Genomic DNA, 15,936 nt, shown 5'->3' with positions numbered 1-15,936 from the left:
GCCCATATGTCATAGTGGTTAAGAGCGTGGGCTATGTAGTCACATGGCCACGGCTCACCATGGACAGTGGACAGGTGCCTTCACCCCAGGAAGTCCATACATGTCTGTGGGATGGATGATCACATTAGGGCTGGCCACCTGCCTCCTTTAACGGAGGGTTGATGAAGGTGGGGCCACAGTTCTTCAGGACCAAGGACAGAGTCCAAAGTTCTAAATGAAGCTTCAACTGCCCCGCTCTTGTGCAGTGTGAGTAGTGGCTAAGAAATGGTACATTCCAGTCAGGAGGACCTGGATTCTTGCCTCTGCCACCGGCACACTCTGTGACAAGGCAGGCAACTTCTTGGAGCCTCTGTTTTCTTTCTCTGTAAAGCTGGAGGAACACCACCACTGATGTCATTGGGTTATTCTGAAGCTTAATTGAACTCATGGGTGTCAAACACAGAACAGTGCCTGGCACAAGGTAAGTGCTCAGCAATTCGCAGTTAACATAACTGAGCCCCGGCTCTGAACTGGAAGCAGAGAGAGGACCGTACCTGGCACCTGGCCCTTTAAATTCCACTCCGTGTTTACCACTTTGGAAAGTTCTCAATGTGGCAGAGGCCAAAGCACCAATAAATTCCGCTCTGTTAAACCAGCACATTTAATACAGAGATCAATCCCTCATCCCGGCGGGGCTGTTATTTCACGCCAACCACCATCTGGGTGGCGGCTGCCAGGAGTGAGGCTTCTCTTCATTACTTCCATGGTCCATAGTCATCCGGGCTTGGGGTGGCTCAGCAGCCCTGGATTTGGGGAACTGGGGAGGGCAGGGCACTGGGGGCCCCGGTAGATGAGGGTCCACATAGCCAGCGCTGTCCAGGGTTCTGAGAGCATAGGTCTCTGAGGACAGAGACCTGAGTTCCATTCCTGACTCTGCCAACTGCCCTCATTGTGTCCTTAGGCATGTCATTCACAGCCTCAGTTTACTCACCTATAAATGGGTCAATAGGAAGTGTTGTAGCGAGGATTAAATCAGATAATGCCCATAGAGCCCTTGGCAGAGTGCCTGAAACAAAGGGTTTGCATTCCTACTAACAACTCTCATTATCATTATTATGATTATTAATTGGGCTCAGGACTGCCCTGTGTTGTTAGGTGGGTTAGCATTGCACATGAATGCATTACAGAGGGGGTGCGTAGCAGCTGAAACCTATGCAGAGATCTTGTCACTAAGCTGTGCACTAGCGGCTTGTGCTTGGAGACAGAGTCACCTTTTCCAATGTATGTATTTTGTAATTTTCTCAAGGACAGGCAACCAAACTGACCCAAAGAAGAGTGAATCCTGGAAAGGGTTCTAATGCTAAAGCTGGTAGGTACAGTGGTGGCAGGCCTCTAAACAGAGGTCCCGGGGTGGGGGTGGGGGCCCGGAGGAGGGCAGTGGGGCCACTCACCTCTGCACAGGGGCTCCGTGTCATTCCAGTATGGGTCCCGGAGATTGATGCACTCAATGACGGCCGGGCCCTGCTCCAGAGAGTGGCCGGGGTCGCAGGTGAACTCCACTATGGTCCCGATGTTATAGGTCAGGTCGGACGTGGTGAAGTTCCCATTCTGAATGTAGGGCTCATAGCAGTGGCCTTTCTCAAAGGCTGGGGAGGGAGACGAAAGAGAGGCAGCAGCTCAGATGAGTCAGGGGCCACTCACTATGTCGTATCTCAGAAGATGGGCCCCTTTCTGATGCTTAGGGATGCTCCGAGGGACATAAGTACCAGACTTTGTGATCTGGTTCCAGCTGACCTGCTCAGGGCCCTGGGACCGTTCACTTCGCTTCTTGGGGGTCTCGTTCTTTTTCATTCTTAAAGTGGAACTAAGAACCTTTGCCCTCCCAATTCTGCAGAGACTTACATTTAAATTCCTTTTAATATTCCATATGGATTCTTTCCATGTCCCATAACTGAGAGTCTTGATTTCTGCCACTTGAAACCATAAATTTGTCTAAGAAGGCGACCAACTTTCCTTAGGGAAGACAGAACAGAAAGTTCCCCAAGGTACATGGAATACTAAAGGGCATCTTTTCTTAAAGGGTCAGGGCTTAGCAGGACAGTCCCTTGCTAATGATTCTTGGAGGAAGAGGTGGCTGAGTTCTAAGAGGTCTCACTGAGTATAGCAGAGTGTAAGGGTCCAGACTCAAGCTGGACAAAAGTCTTAGCTCCATTTTTTTTCTAACTGGTGACCTTGAGCAAGGCACTCAAGTTCCTTAACCTCAGTTCACTCCATTAAAAGGTAATAACAGCTCTCATGTTGCAGTGTGTTAAGCATCAAATGCACACTGGACATAAGACACTGGGCACATAGTAAGTGCTCAGTGAATGGCAGGTATTGTTATTAGTAAAGTTAAGTCTGCTTTCGCAAGTCCGAGAGTCAGTCTGGCCGCTGGCTCTCTCCCATCCTTGGACGGCCAGCTTTCTACCTCCCAGGACCCAGGCCCAACCCCACCATGCTTGCCCTGATCCTGTCTACCACCCCAGGAGAGAGGGAGGCCCCGTGGACCCTCACCCTCAAACCGGATGTTGAAGGAGGAGGCTGCCTGCGTCTGGTCAGAAGTGAACTCCATTCGGATGCTGTTGCCCTCGCTCAGCAGGCCCTCAAAGGGGACGCTCTCGGTTTGAAAGGAGTCATAGAGAAGGGCAGACTTGTTGGTCAGCCCGCTGTAGACCTTCATCCTGGTGGTGGGAAAGGACAGGAGGGCCACTGAGGGGTCCCCTCGGGTCTCAGACACACAGCAGCGGGAGGGTGTGCAGTCAGCACCCCTCATTCCCAGACTTAAATCCCAGCTTTGTCCCTTATGTGCCTGGACAGGCTGTGTTACCTTATGGAAGCCGTTTCTTCTTCTGCAGAGTGTTCGTCCTAGACTCATGGATTGATTCTGAGGTTGTAGGAAAAGTGATGCGTACATAGAATACACCAGGCTAATTAACTGGGCTAATTAACTCATATGGATTATTACTACTAATTGAAAAGTTGGGCTAATATCATTTCTGAAATAGCAGTAGATAGAGTCAGACTGTCAGAATCCTGACTCCGTAACTTCTGAGCTATGTGGCTTTGGACAAGGGCACTTCACCTCACTGAGCCTCTGTTTCTTCATCTGTACAATGGGTGCAATCCCACCTACACCAGAGCGCGAGGATGACAGATCATGGGTATAAAGTGTCCAGGACAGCGTAGGTATATCAGTCAAATGTATTACACATTCGACCCCTAAAAGGCTGTTTGATCATTGTTTCCAAAGAGCATCGTGTGGGGAGTCAAGCGTCCTGATTTCCGGTTTCCAATGCCCCGCGGACGAAGTTTACATAAATCTCAACACATCTTGGGCCTCAGTTTCCACAGCTGCAAAAGGAGGAATCATAACATCTTTCCTACCTACCTTACAGGTAGGAAAGTAAGTCTGATGGGATAAAGTGCCCTGAAAAATAAAACACGCTCGACAAAACGTTGCTATTCACTTTTCCTGTTATGAAAACCATTTGATACCGGACTCCTTGCTAATTTTAGTATTTTTTTAAAAATTATGCAAAAGTAGAGAAGAAAACAGTATACATATTTGATAAGTTATGTCTATGGAGTCACAAACAGGCACTGAAAATCCTTTGAGCTTTTTTTTTTTTTTTTTTTACTGTGACCTATAAAAGGCTCTATATGATGTCACCCAGATAAATTTCCAATGTCACCAAAATGCATAAACGTTGGCACTATAGCTTGTTCATTTTGCCATGTTTCCACTGCGGCCCAGAGGAGCAGGGGCTGAGGCAGAGGCTGGGAGCCATTCCAAGAGTGTGAAGGGACCTCGGCACAGTCTTCTGGTTTCTGCTGACTCTGTTGGATCTTGGGGGCCATGCCCTAAGGTCTAAGCTTTAGGATGTGTCCTTCCCCAAGGGTTCAAGGGTTGGCTTCTCAGCCAGTGTCTAGAAGGAAAAACTGGGAACCTGTTTCTTTAAGAGCTCCCCAGGTCATTCGGTTGCTACCAGGAAGCCTTGCTTTGAAATCCCTGCTCTATGCCTTACACTCTCAAGCTGTGACTTACTGGTATGGAGTGGCTCAGGATACAGCTGGCCTACTTGGAGGGAAGTGGGCTAAGGAGTTCAATAAGTTATTCACTTGCCTGGTGTTTTCTCTAAGAATCCCTCCCTACCTAATGAGGCTAATGGTCTAGATTTGAAACTACAAAGAAGCCCGGACACTATAAGCAAGGCCAATGGAGATGGGAATGACCGTGGGAGTGGTGGTGGTGGGGGGCTGGGTGGAGGAGGGCAAAGGGGAAAAAATCAGGCCAACTGTAAGGGAAGAAACAAGAATTTTTAAAAAGCAAAAATAAAATCTGATTGGTTCCCAGATTCTAAGGCGCTGGCATTCTGGAAGCGTGGTTCACGCTCTCAGCCCCAAGCCCGCATTGCGTCAGCACTCACGGCTCACGTATTTGCTGCTGGCTCTGTACCCAGAGTCTCGGAGAGGGAGGCAGCTCAACCCGCTCGAAGGGTAGAAGGCGATATCGGGGAGTTCGTGTGCCCAAGAGCATCCTTTACGCAATGATGGACGGGAGGTGGTGGATAAGTAGCTCAGCTCCCTCGCCCCTCCAAAAGGGTCACTCTGAGCTATCTGTGCTCAGTTAAGTCTCCCAGAGACCCCCAGGGGATAGCGCCCCGTAGGCCACAGTCACTTACCTGCTTATTAAAGCAGACTGTACTGACTCTCTTTTCTTCCTTTTCACTTTCTCTGTGTTTTCTAGGATGAGCTCCCAAATAAACCACTGCTCCTCACACCCTGTCACATCTCTGTTTCCAAGGGAACCAAACCCAAGACAGCAAGTCTAAGTAGCTAAGGTCCTAGTTTTCTAGAACATTCAAGAATATTCTGGTGTATGGCCATAAGATGTTACAGTTTTAAGATTCTGGATTCTGGGTATATTACTTTGAGTCTACAGACCTGCTTTCACTTAGATATTGCATTGTGACGTCTTAGTTCTTTGACATGCTTAAGTCTAGTTTTCCATGTGAATGGAACCAGTGTCTTCTACTTTTGTCCTGTTCTCCGTGAAAACTAGTACATGACTGCGCACAAAGCAGATGCTGAATGAACACCCTCTCCTTGGTTCAATTACAAAAAGTGATTTTCAGGAGAAAGAGGAGGAGTCAGGGCAACGTGTGTGTGTGGGGTGGACTGGATTCCCTTTTTGCCTCTTTTCTCATCTTGCTGTGTGACCTTGGGCAAGTCCCTTTCCCTCTGGATGGCCTAGTTTCCTTACAGGTAAAAAGAAGAAATCAAAGCTAATGGTGTATACAATTTCTGTCACCTTCCCAGGTCTTTCTTTCTTAAGTTCCATGAGCCAGAATTTCGGTCACTTCAAGACTCCAAATTCCTATAGCCACGTTTTAACCTCTGGGAGGGAATTTGGCTGGCTGGGGCCCTCAGAGGTTTACCTGTCCTTCTCATGCAGTGACAGCCTCTCAAAGTGAAGATGTAGCTTCTGGCCCTCTGGAGCTTCGATCGTCCACACACAGAACTGACTGCCGTTGGTGTTTCCAGGGTAACTTGGGGAGAGGACGTGGCCGATGGTGGCATTGTGCACAGCCCCTCCACAAGGGGCTGGGGGCAGAAAATAAGGGTGAGTGGGTGAGGAGAGAAGAGAGAGAAAGGTAGGGGGTTGGAGAGAGGAAGAGAAAGAGAGAGAGAGAGAGAGAGAGAGAGAGAGAGAGAGAGAGAGAGAGAGTGAGTACTTCATCTTCCCCTAATTCTAACTCACACCCTTTCATGGGAGAAACAGGATGGTAGGAGAGAGACCAAAAAAAGCCCTGTCCTCTGGGTGGGGTTCATCCTGTTTGATAGGAAATCTCATTCCACGATTAGAGTGTTCACCGCATGTGTTCCACGGTGGGAAATACCTGTGATTTAAGGATGCTTCTCTGGTTCTGGCTATGCCTGCTTCTTAGTTATAAAATGGTCATCAAGAAAGATATAAATAGGCAGTTTACAGAAGATAAAATATACTTTTAGTACACAGTAAGGACTAAAAATTCAGCCCCACTAATAGTAAAAGAAAGGAAAATGTAAGCTATATTCTATTTTCATCCACAAAATTGGTCAAGGTAAAAAGTAACAATAATTTGGCGATGAGGGGTGATGGGAAATGGTCACTCTTATTCAGGATGGGTTTGAATGCAAATGACATAAGTTTTCAGGACAGAATTTTTTTGAAAAAGTCTAGAGAGTATTTTTAAACACTTGACCTAATAATTAAGGTTCTGGGAATTTATCTGAAGAAATTTATGAATGAGAATGTTCACTGCTAGATTTTTCTAAGAGACAAAAATGAGAAATAACATGCATGTCTACTCACAGGGGACTGGTGAAATAAATACATTCTATTCATGCAGTTTTTAAAGAACTATGTTCTCAAAGAATAGTTGAGAATATAGGAAAATGCTCACTATATTTTAAGTAAAAAAAAAAGCTAGAAAATAGTCTGCCATATCTATTTCAATGAGCTCTATGCGAGGGTCAGTTGAATATAAAAGTGAATATAAAATTGATTTGCTAGACACAAGGAGACTTCTGGTCAAGATGGAGGCTTAGACAGACACACTGCATCTCCCTCCACAACTAAGAAGGAATACAACTACCTCAAAACTAGAGACAACGAGAAGTTCCAGAAAATCAAGCTGCATGGAAGTCCAACAAACAAAGATATAAAGAAGAAATACTCATTCAGACAGGTAGGAGGGGCGGAGCCAGGGTGGAAAGGACATGGTGTGGTGGCAGCAGCAGCGGCGGCAGTGGCAGGCCCACAGAAAGTGTAGTCACATATTTTAAAAAGTTGGGAGGGACACCTGGGGAGTACCAGGCCAGACTGCGCAGCTCATGGTCCCAGCACCAGGAAAATTAAGCCTCATTGCTTCTGATTGTGAAAACCAGTGGGGGTTGGGGCAGAGGAAGAAACTGCCAGTCTCTCAGCAGAGTCTTCTTGTTTAAAGGGCCGCCACGGTCCTAGAACATCTGTAGAACCACCCACCCTGGGAACAACAGCCAGGGCAACAGCTAGAGAGGCGCTGGTCCCATATGGAAGTGGGAGAAGTGCCTAGAAAAGGGGCAAGTGCTGAGCAGGTGGAATTGTTCCCTCTCGGACCCCTCCCCGTGATACAGCTCCACAAGGTGGTGAAACAGGTTGCCCTCTACTGACCCATATCTAAGGCTCCACCCTTACAATGTAACAGGAGTGACAGCTCTACCTAAGACACAGAGGCGAACAAACACAGGAACCAGTCAAGATAAGGAGACAGAGAAGTATGGCTCAAAAGGGGGAACAGATCAAAGTTCCAGTGGAAGAACTGGACGAGGAGATAGCCAACCTAAAAGACGAGGACATAGCCAACCTAACAGATGAAGAGTTCAAAACACTGGTGATAAATATGCTCACAGGCTTGACAGATATGCTTAGTATGGCAAATGCATAAGGGAAGAAGTGAAGGCTATACTAAATGAAATGAAGGTAAATCCACACAAAACCAATGGTGGAGGGAAGGAAACTGGGATTCAAATCAATCATTTGGAACATAAGTAAGAAAATAAAAATAGTCAACCAGTACAGAATGAGGAAACAAGAATTGAAAAAGAATGAGGAGAGGCTTGGGAACCTCTGGGACAACTTTAAACATGCCAACATCTGAACCATAGGGGTGCCAGAAGGAGAAGAGGAAGAGCAAGAAATTGAAAACTTATTTGAGAAAATAATAAAGAAAAACTCCCCAAATTTGGCAAAGGAAATAGACATAAAGTCCAGGAAGCACAGGGAGTCCAAAACAAGCTAGACCCAAAGAGGACCACACCAAGACACATCATAAGTAAAATGCCAAAGATGAAAGATAAAGAGAGAATCTTAAAAGCAGCAAGAGAAAAGCAGAGAGTTACCTACAACGGAGTGCCTATAAGACTATCAGCTGATTTCTCAAAAGAAACTTTGCAGGCAAGAAGGGACTGGCAAGAAGTACTCAAGGTGATGAAAAGCAAAGACTTACAATCAAGATGACTCTATCCAGCAAAGCTATCATTTAGAATGGAAGGGCAGATAAAGTACTTCCCAGACAAGGTAAAGCTAAAGGAGTTCATTGTCACCAAGCTGTTATTATATGAAATGTCAGAGGGACTTACTTAAGAAAAAGATTGAACTTATTAACATTAAAATGACAACAAACTCACAACTATTGACAACTGAATCTAAAAAAATAAGAACAAAACCCAACTAAGCAAACCAGAATAGGAACAGAATCATAGGTATGGGGATCATTTGGAGGGTTATCAACTGGGAGGGGGAAGGGGGAGAAATGGGGAAAAGGTGCAGGGATTAAGGAGCATAATTGGTTGGTACAAAATAGACAGGGGGGAGTTAAGAATAATATAGGAAAGGGTGAAGCCACAGAACTTATATGCATTACCCATGGACATGAACTAAGGGGGGTGGGATTGCTGGAGGGAAGGGGGGTACTGGGCAGAGGGGGGCAAAAGGGAAAAATTGGAACTACTGTAACAACATAATCAATAAAATACAGTTTTAAAAAAGTGATTTGCTCCTATATTCTATACATTTGTATTTCTTTAAAAAATTTTTTAACCAGAACCATATAATACTTTTATCATAAAAATCTAATAAATATTAAAAAGTGATTTATGAACTAAAAAATATGAAGAGGTAGTCCTGTTCTTATTCTTAGGAGATATTTGGTTCTCATGAAATGTTTCTGGCTGACTGTACAACGAATAAGGACTTGCTATAGGAGAGAAAGGTGGGTAGCTCTCCTTGCTCTGGACTCTGCTGTGATTTACAGCAAAGACATTGCCAAGGAACCCTGTTCTTCTTTGAGTACCACGCACAGAGCGCCATGTCTCTGCTTCTCCCAAGGCTGCCTTCCTGTCCTAAATTAGAGGTTCAAACCTGGCCTGAGCCACATATCTGCTGTGGATCTAGGACAAGTTACTGAAGCTCTCTGAACGTTGAGTTTACTGTAAAATGGCAATAATAATTCCACCCTCCTTAGATGAAATGTTGCATGTAGAGGGCTTGGCACAGTCCCTGGCACAGAGTAGGTGCTCAAACTGAGCCAGCATCATTGTTCTATGGCTCAGGAGCTACGGCACTGTCCATGATGGGGATGCTGGCCATCTGTGCGCCCCGAGATGCTCCTCATTTGCTCCTCATTTGCTGCCTCTCTGTTCCCCTTTCTTGCTTTATTAAGCCGACTGATAGCTCTGTTTGGTTTCAATTTGCTAGCCTTGGCTCTCCATCCATCTTTCTTTGCTCAAATTGAGGCTTAATTTCTCCTTGATTTCACACATAGATAAAAATTAATGCAAGAGAGGTGCAGAGACCAACTGCCCTATGGCTGTTTTGTTTTTTTTTCTTTGTTAAAAGGAGAAGAAGAAAAATTCTGAAAGGCCTTGGGGGAACAATTCTGTAACAAATTAAATCTCAGAATTTATTATTGGCTTTCATTTGCTTTTTGGATTCCACTGATTATAAAACGCCTGGAGGGCAGGAATTATGTTTATTGTTCTAAGTGTTCTCCTTGTACATACCTCATGGCCTAGCACATAGTAGGCACTCAGTTAATATGGCAGCCTATACTCTCCTGGTCACCATCAGGACTTGTGAGAACCTAATAGGGCTTTGCTGTCTTGGTAGCTGAGAATTGTCCAGGCTTTGCCCACTGGTTCAGGAACAGTGTGGAATAGTCCAGTGCTTCTCAATCTATAACGTGCATGTGAATTACACAAGGGGCGTGTTAAGATGTAGATTTTGATTCAGTCGGTCTTGCATAAGGCCCAGGACTGTGCACTTCTAATAATCTCACTGGTCTGCGTATTGAAGGTGTAGTAAAGAAAAGAGCTCAGGAGCGAAGGGTTCCAGATTCAGTTCACCCCCACGAGCCTCAGTCTCCTGATCTGTATAATGGGGATCATGGTTCCACCATGTGGAATTGCTGCAAAGATTTATTGCAACTCTGGCATTGTGCTTAGTGCATATTGCCTGGGATCAATACATGGCAGCAGCCAGACCAAAAGTATAAGCAACAACAGAAAAAACAGATAAATTAGGCTTTGTCAATATTAAACACTTTTTTAAAATCAAAGGACACTATCAAGTCCTTCAATACAACCCACAGAGTGGGAGAAAATATTTTCAAATCAGATATCTAGTAAGGGTCTAGTAGCCAGGATACATAAAAAACTCCTTCAATTAAACAATAACAAGACAACCAACCAAATTTTTAAAAAAATGGGCAAAGGACTTGAATAGACATTTCTCCTAGAAGATATACAAATGGCCAGGAAGCACATGTAAAGATACTCAATATTATTAGCCATCAGGGAAATGGCAAATCAAAATCACAATTAGATACCACTTCACACAAGGATGGCTGTAATAATCAAGAGAAAACATGAACAATAACAAGTGTTAGTGAGGGCGTGGAAAACTAGTCCTTTTGAGCATGGCTGGTGGGAATGTAAAATGGTGCAGCCCCTGTGGAAAATAGTTTGACGATTCCTTAAAAAGTTAAATGTAGAATTACCATATGACCCAGCAATTCTACTTCTGGGTATATACCCAAGAGAGATGAAAATATATGTCCCTACAAAAACTTTCACACAGATGTTCACAGCAGCAGTATTCATTATAGCCCAAAGTGGAAACAATTCAAATGTCTACCAATGAATGAACAGATAAAATGTGGTCTATCTAAGAATGGAGTATTACTCAGCCATGAAAAGAAATAAAGTTCTCACACACACTACAACATGGGTGAACCTTGAAAACAATATGCTAAGTGAAAAAAGCAAGTCATAAAAGATCCCATGTTATATGAGACTATTTATATGAAATGTCCAGAACAGGCAAATTCACAGAGACACGAAGCATAGTGGTGGTTGCCAGGATTGAGGGGGAAGGAAGAATGGGGAGTGACTGCTAACAGGGACAGAGTTTCCATTTGGAGGTGATAAAGATGTTCTGGAACTACACAGTGGTGACGGTTGCACATATAGTGAGTGTACAAAATGCCACTAACTGTACACTTCACGCGATGCGTATTTTATAGCAGTTATCTGTATTTGGAGCAGCCTCTTCCCCTGGGGTAAGAGCCCATGCCTAAGGCTGATCTAATGCCCTGGGGGCTGGTCTCTCCCCTCTCACCGACCCAGCTGAGGCTGGCGTGTACCTGAGCAGATGGGCTCACGGCTGCTCCAATGGGGCTTGGAAGCATTGATGCACGTCAGTGTCTTGATGCCCTGGAGCTCATAGCCTGGGTGGCAGTGGAAGTGGGCCACCCCGCCCGAGTGCAGGTCCATCACGGTGACGTCCCCATAGTCCGGCCGGCGGGGGAAGTTGCAGCTCAGCATGAAGGCTGGGAAGAAATGCAGAGGCAGACAGTCACCCCTCTGAGGGCAGACACAAAGAACGTGGCCCACACCCTGGGAGCCAGTTTGTGCTGAGGAGGAAAGCTGAGGTCCCTGGTGACCTGGGAGAGCCAGGGAAGAGTATGTCTGTGTCTCTTGTTGATGTTACGGTGATCATATGGTCCAAAGCTCCCCACCCTGCCTAATCAGAGACAGCAGGTTTGGGGTGAAAAATGAGCCCCCAAACCTCCTTTGAGCCTCTCTCCACAGGGAGCTAGAATGGTCTCCTTCTCAGGCATAGAAGGGGCTGTATTGCCCAGGAAGGGGTAACCCCACCTGTATGAATATCTCGGGTACTTGTTAGAAATGCAAACTCTTGGACCTGAATGAGAATAGCCAGCTCTTCTGGAAATGTCAGAGGATATGAAAAATTGCAAATCATTATCCTGGAGGTAAGGGGTTGGGCTTTGGGAGGAGACCAAGGTGAATGTACATTCTTCCCCCATCACTTAGAAAATGTGTGACTTTGAGAAAGTGATACCATGCCCTAAATGTCACTTTCCATGATCTTGCCAGTGGGGCAGACAATTGTCCCCACAGCCCCCGTGGTGGTAAGGATGACGTGGAGAATGCAGAGGAAGAGCCTCCTCAGCCCAATGTCTGATGCACAGGGGGCACCCACTACATGGCAGTGGTAGGAGGGGTGGGTGGCTCCGTTGGGCTCCTCAATTTTCATAAGAGGGTGTTAAATCCACTTAGCTCCGACCCGTACTATGGTCTGACCTCTCCTGCAGCATAGGACACCTGTATTCTCAGTACCCAAGTTCATGGCTCAGCAAGCTCCTTTCCCCATTTTTTAGTTAACAAAGAACAAATATTGAAAAGCTGTGATGACGTGAACACTCCCATTTACAGTCATTCGGTTGTTTCAGAAAAGCTAAAAACAAAATGTTTTTTCCAGATTTTGGTCAATTTGATGTGAACGTGGATGGTTCCCAATATCTAGACGGTGGCCAATGACCCCATTTTCCATTCCTGCATTTGGAGAGTTAAGCAGTTGGGTTTCCGGTTAAGGGAAATACCCCACGGCAACTGCCCAGGACATGGGAACATGGGACAGTGAGGAGAGCGAGAAAGAAAGACAGACAGACAGAGACACAGAGAGAATAGAGGGTGAGAATGAAGAGACAGCAGAGAGGAAAAGAAGAAGTGAAGGAAGCAAGAAAATATGGACATAAAGAGAAGGAAGGTGAAAGGGAGGAAAGAAGAGAGAAATGGACAGCAAGCAAAAGAAAGTAGATTTAGAAACAGACACAATGGAAAGAAAGAAACATTGTAGAAGAAAAAAGAGACAGGAACCCTGGTGGCAGAGGCCCTTGACCCGAAGTCCATGGCCTCTCGCGTATCAAATGCAGGAGCCGTGAACTTGAATGGGAAAAAGCGGCTTTCCTACTTTCATAAACTTTTAACTGCACGGTGGTATTTCCTTCAGTCATGAATGTGGGCAACAAACTGTAATGTGCTCATAGAATCTGTGACTTTGTCACCAAGAGAAACGACAGATATTTTCGTGTCATAATGGAGAGCTTGACATATTTCTTACGCTTCTCAATATTTCGGAATTACAGTAATTATCAGAACTGCCAGGAGATTTTATTATTTAATGCGTTAAAGAAGTACATAGATTACGGTATCAGAGGGGAAAGCAATATTTTGACAACTATAATTCAATATGACTGGTTTCCTCTTTAATTGATACAGTTCGTAGGCACTTAAAAACAGTATTTTGAGAAGAGGTCCATAGGTTTCACCACACTGCCAGGGGGACCCCTGGGACAAAGCGTTTGAGAATCCCTGGCTCCAGAGGGAACTGAGGCAGCTGCATCCCACCCGCCTGGCCTGACCCTACCCTGGTAGTGCAGCTGGAAGCTCCCGAGGTCATCGTCCTGGAAGGTCCGGAAGTAGACGGAGATGGTGTTGGTGGGGCTTCGGATGACCTGACCCTCTACCAGGAGAGTCTGGTTGGCCAGGACGGTCAGGGTGGGGCCGTCCACTCCCCGGATGGAGAGCAGCTCCCCCTCAGACAGGTTGACACTCTTCACCTGGGGACAGTCAGGGGTAGACAGAGAAACTGAGTCATGTCTGAGCCACGGCCCTCTGAGGCTGCCAATGCGGTGCCCCTCCACTGGCCCCTGGCCAATGGGACTGAGAGACCCCAGAGGCTGAGGGGAGAGAGGGAAACCCAGCTGAGGGACAGAGGCCTTGCAAGGATCTGTGAGCCCCGCAGTGGGATCCTGTGGGAGAGGCTTCTGGATGCTGACAGCTGAGCTGAGCCCTGGAACTGATGCTTGAAGCCCAATCTCCAGGGAGACCGAAGATGGCATTCTACCCAAATGGACTTTTCCATGTTGCTCAGTGTCCCCGGTGCCTAGAATAGTGCCTGGCACATAGTAGGTGCTCAATAAATATTTATAAAATGATCAAATACATTTCCATCCTTTCTGTATAAACTGGCATGTGAGGGAGTGCAGGGGCCTCATTTCTAGGGTATCCCCAGCCCCACTCTCTTATCCTTGCAAATGGTGGCTCCAACTCCAGAGCTTTCTCAAAGATCCACGTCCTTGGTCTCTGCAGGGAGACCCTTTGGTTGTACACAAGAACATTAAACAAATGGAGTGGGGCAGGGTGAGGAGCTTCACCAGGTCCCAGGGCCCAATTTAGATAGTTATGCCTCTCCTGGTGGGACCTGCAGTCCCAGCCTCTCTGCCCCCCATGCAAGCAGGGCAGCCCTCACCAATAAGCCCTTCCTCTTTCAGGCCATATACTCGACTCTTGTTCCTTTCTGACAAACTCCTACTTATTCTCCAAAGTCCCACCCAAATTGCCCTCCTCTGTGAGAGCTTCTGACCACCAAGAAGCTTGCTGGTCTCTCTACTGTGATTCTACAACATCCCCTATAAACACCCAGCAGAGACCTTTGCAAAAGGCATCTTGCATGTGCTGTCTTGATTGCTACACGGTGAACCCCTGCAGGGCAGGTACTGCATCAGCTTTGCACACCACCACATGCCCCAGGGTACACAGCTGTGACTGGTACATAGTAAGTGCGCATGAAGGAATTCTGCTGTGCCTGAGAAAGGGCTCCCGACAATATTAGGCACAGAGTGGGTTCATTAAGTACCAGAATCAGATGAACTGCACACATTCTGCGAACATTAATATTGAGTTTCTACTATGTGCCATGTACTGTACTAGGCTCTGGGGGTTGCAAAGAGCACAGGTTCTACTGCTTATCCTTGGTCTTTCCTGTATAAGTCAGAAAAACCTTCCTAAAATTCACGCTCTCCAACTGACTCTGCTTGGAAACTTTCGATGGTTCTTCTACCCGTTAGAAAAAGGCTCATACCCACACTTCTAATCTTGGCCTAGAAGGGTCTGCCACCATGTGGTACTGCCCTCTTCTTCTGGCTTCACCCTATTCCTCTCCTCTATGGGACAGTGTACTGGACAGCTATCACTCCCAGGCATGTCTCTCTGATCAGTCCATTTTACGAAGGACTTCTACGGGGCGGTCAGCTGGGGAAGGTCTGGAAGCAGGGTGAGCATAATTGAGACTATGCACCGAGTGTTTTCTTGGACTGAATGCTCTCTGGGCATTGTCGTATTTATTCCTCCCCCAAACTCTCTAAAGTAGCAACATTATCACCTTTATTTTACTGATGGGAAAACTGAGGCTCAGAGGGGCAAGTACTCCTGTGGAACATCATGCAGCTTTAACTGGCAGAGTTGAGACTCAAAATCCAGATGTCTGAATGCTGCTATCATTTTGATTTTCCATCTGAGTTTGCAGGCAAAAGTTTATGAATCAAGGGAATTAAGTGTTCGTGCATGTGTGCATGGGTGTGTTTGATAAGCAGGGTATCAGAAGACTTTCCTTCTGGGTATAGTGCCTCACAATGTATCAGCATGCCCCTTCGCTACACATGTGCCAAGCTATTTCAGCTGTGTACTGAGTTTGAAACTCCTATGCATTCGCCAAAGCCTGGCTCAAACTGCCCTGGCTAGGGCAGAGAGAGACCCAAAGTAGTCAGGATGCGAACAGTAAGCCTGACTCAGACAGTCCTTTGGCGACTTCCTGCTGGAAGAGGCAGCCACTCAGGGGGCTTTTCTGCGGTTACCTGGAGCTCCACCCCGTAGCCGGTGTAGACTGTCACGTTGTACGTGCATTCAAGGAAATTGTTGAGGGGCAGCGGTGGGTAGTCGTTAGAATCGATGTACCCTTCAGGATCGGAGAGGCTCACGCTGCAGAGAGCTGGAGGAAAGCACTTGAATGAGGACAGCGAGAAGAGCTCAGATGTAATGTCTCCGGGGAAACCTGTGCTCACCTGTCCCCACCCCTCCCACTGCAATTAATTCTCCTTCAGCTCCAGAATCAACATGATAACCAAAAGAGAAAGAGTTGACACGGATAATAGCTTACTACATGCTGCTAGGCACCACTCTGACCAGTGTATA

The 15,936-nt window shown here is 46.3% G+C and overlaps 1 protein-coding gene across 3 annotated transcripts in view; it reads right to left on the bottom strand.

The window, feature by feature from the left end:
* SEZ6L (seizure related 6 homolog like) overlaps positions 1-15,936 on the bottom strand; it is a 159,960-nt gene that overhangs the window by 42,521 nt on the left and 101,503 nt on the right. For all 3 annotated transcript variants that reach the window (XM_090291691.1, XM_090291692.1, XM_090291693.1), the window contains exons 3-8: positions 15,600-15,733; positions 13,331-13,523; positions 11,244-11,429; positions 5,457-5,622; positions 2,533-2,699; positions 1,431-1,625 (exon numbers count right to left, since the gene is read on the bottom strand). In XM_090291691.1, coding sequence (XP_090147817.1) covers positions 1,431-1,625; positions 2,533-2,699; positions 5,457-5,622; positions 11,244-11,429; positions 13,331-13,523; positions 15,600-15,733 — 1,041 coding nt within the window. The remainder of the gene's footprint in view (positions 1-1,430; positions 1,626-2,532; positions 2,700-5,456; positions 5,623-11,243; positions 11,430-13,330; positions 13,524-15,599; positions 15,734-15,936) is intronic.

The sequence above is a fragment of the Furipterus horrens genome, unplaced genomic scaffold, assembly GCF_987537825.1.
Source record: "Furipterus horrens unplaced genomic scaffold, mFurHor1.1.pri manual_scaffold_11, whole genome shotgun sequence".
In the NCBI taxonomy this organism is placed as follows: Eukaryota; Metazoa; Chordata; class Mammalia; order Chiroptera; family Furipteridae; genus Furipterus; species Furipterus horrens.
The sequence above is the reverse complement of the archived record's forward strand: the minus strand, read 5'-3'. Positions and strand labels throughout refer to the sequence as shown.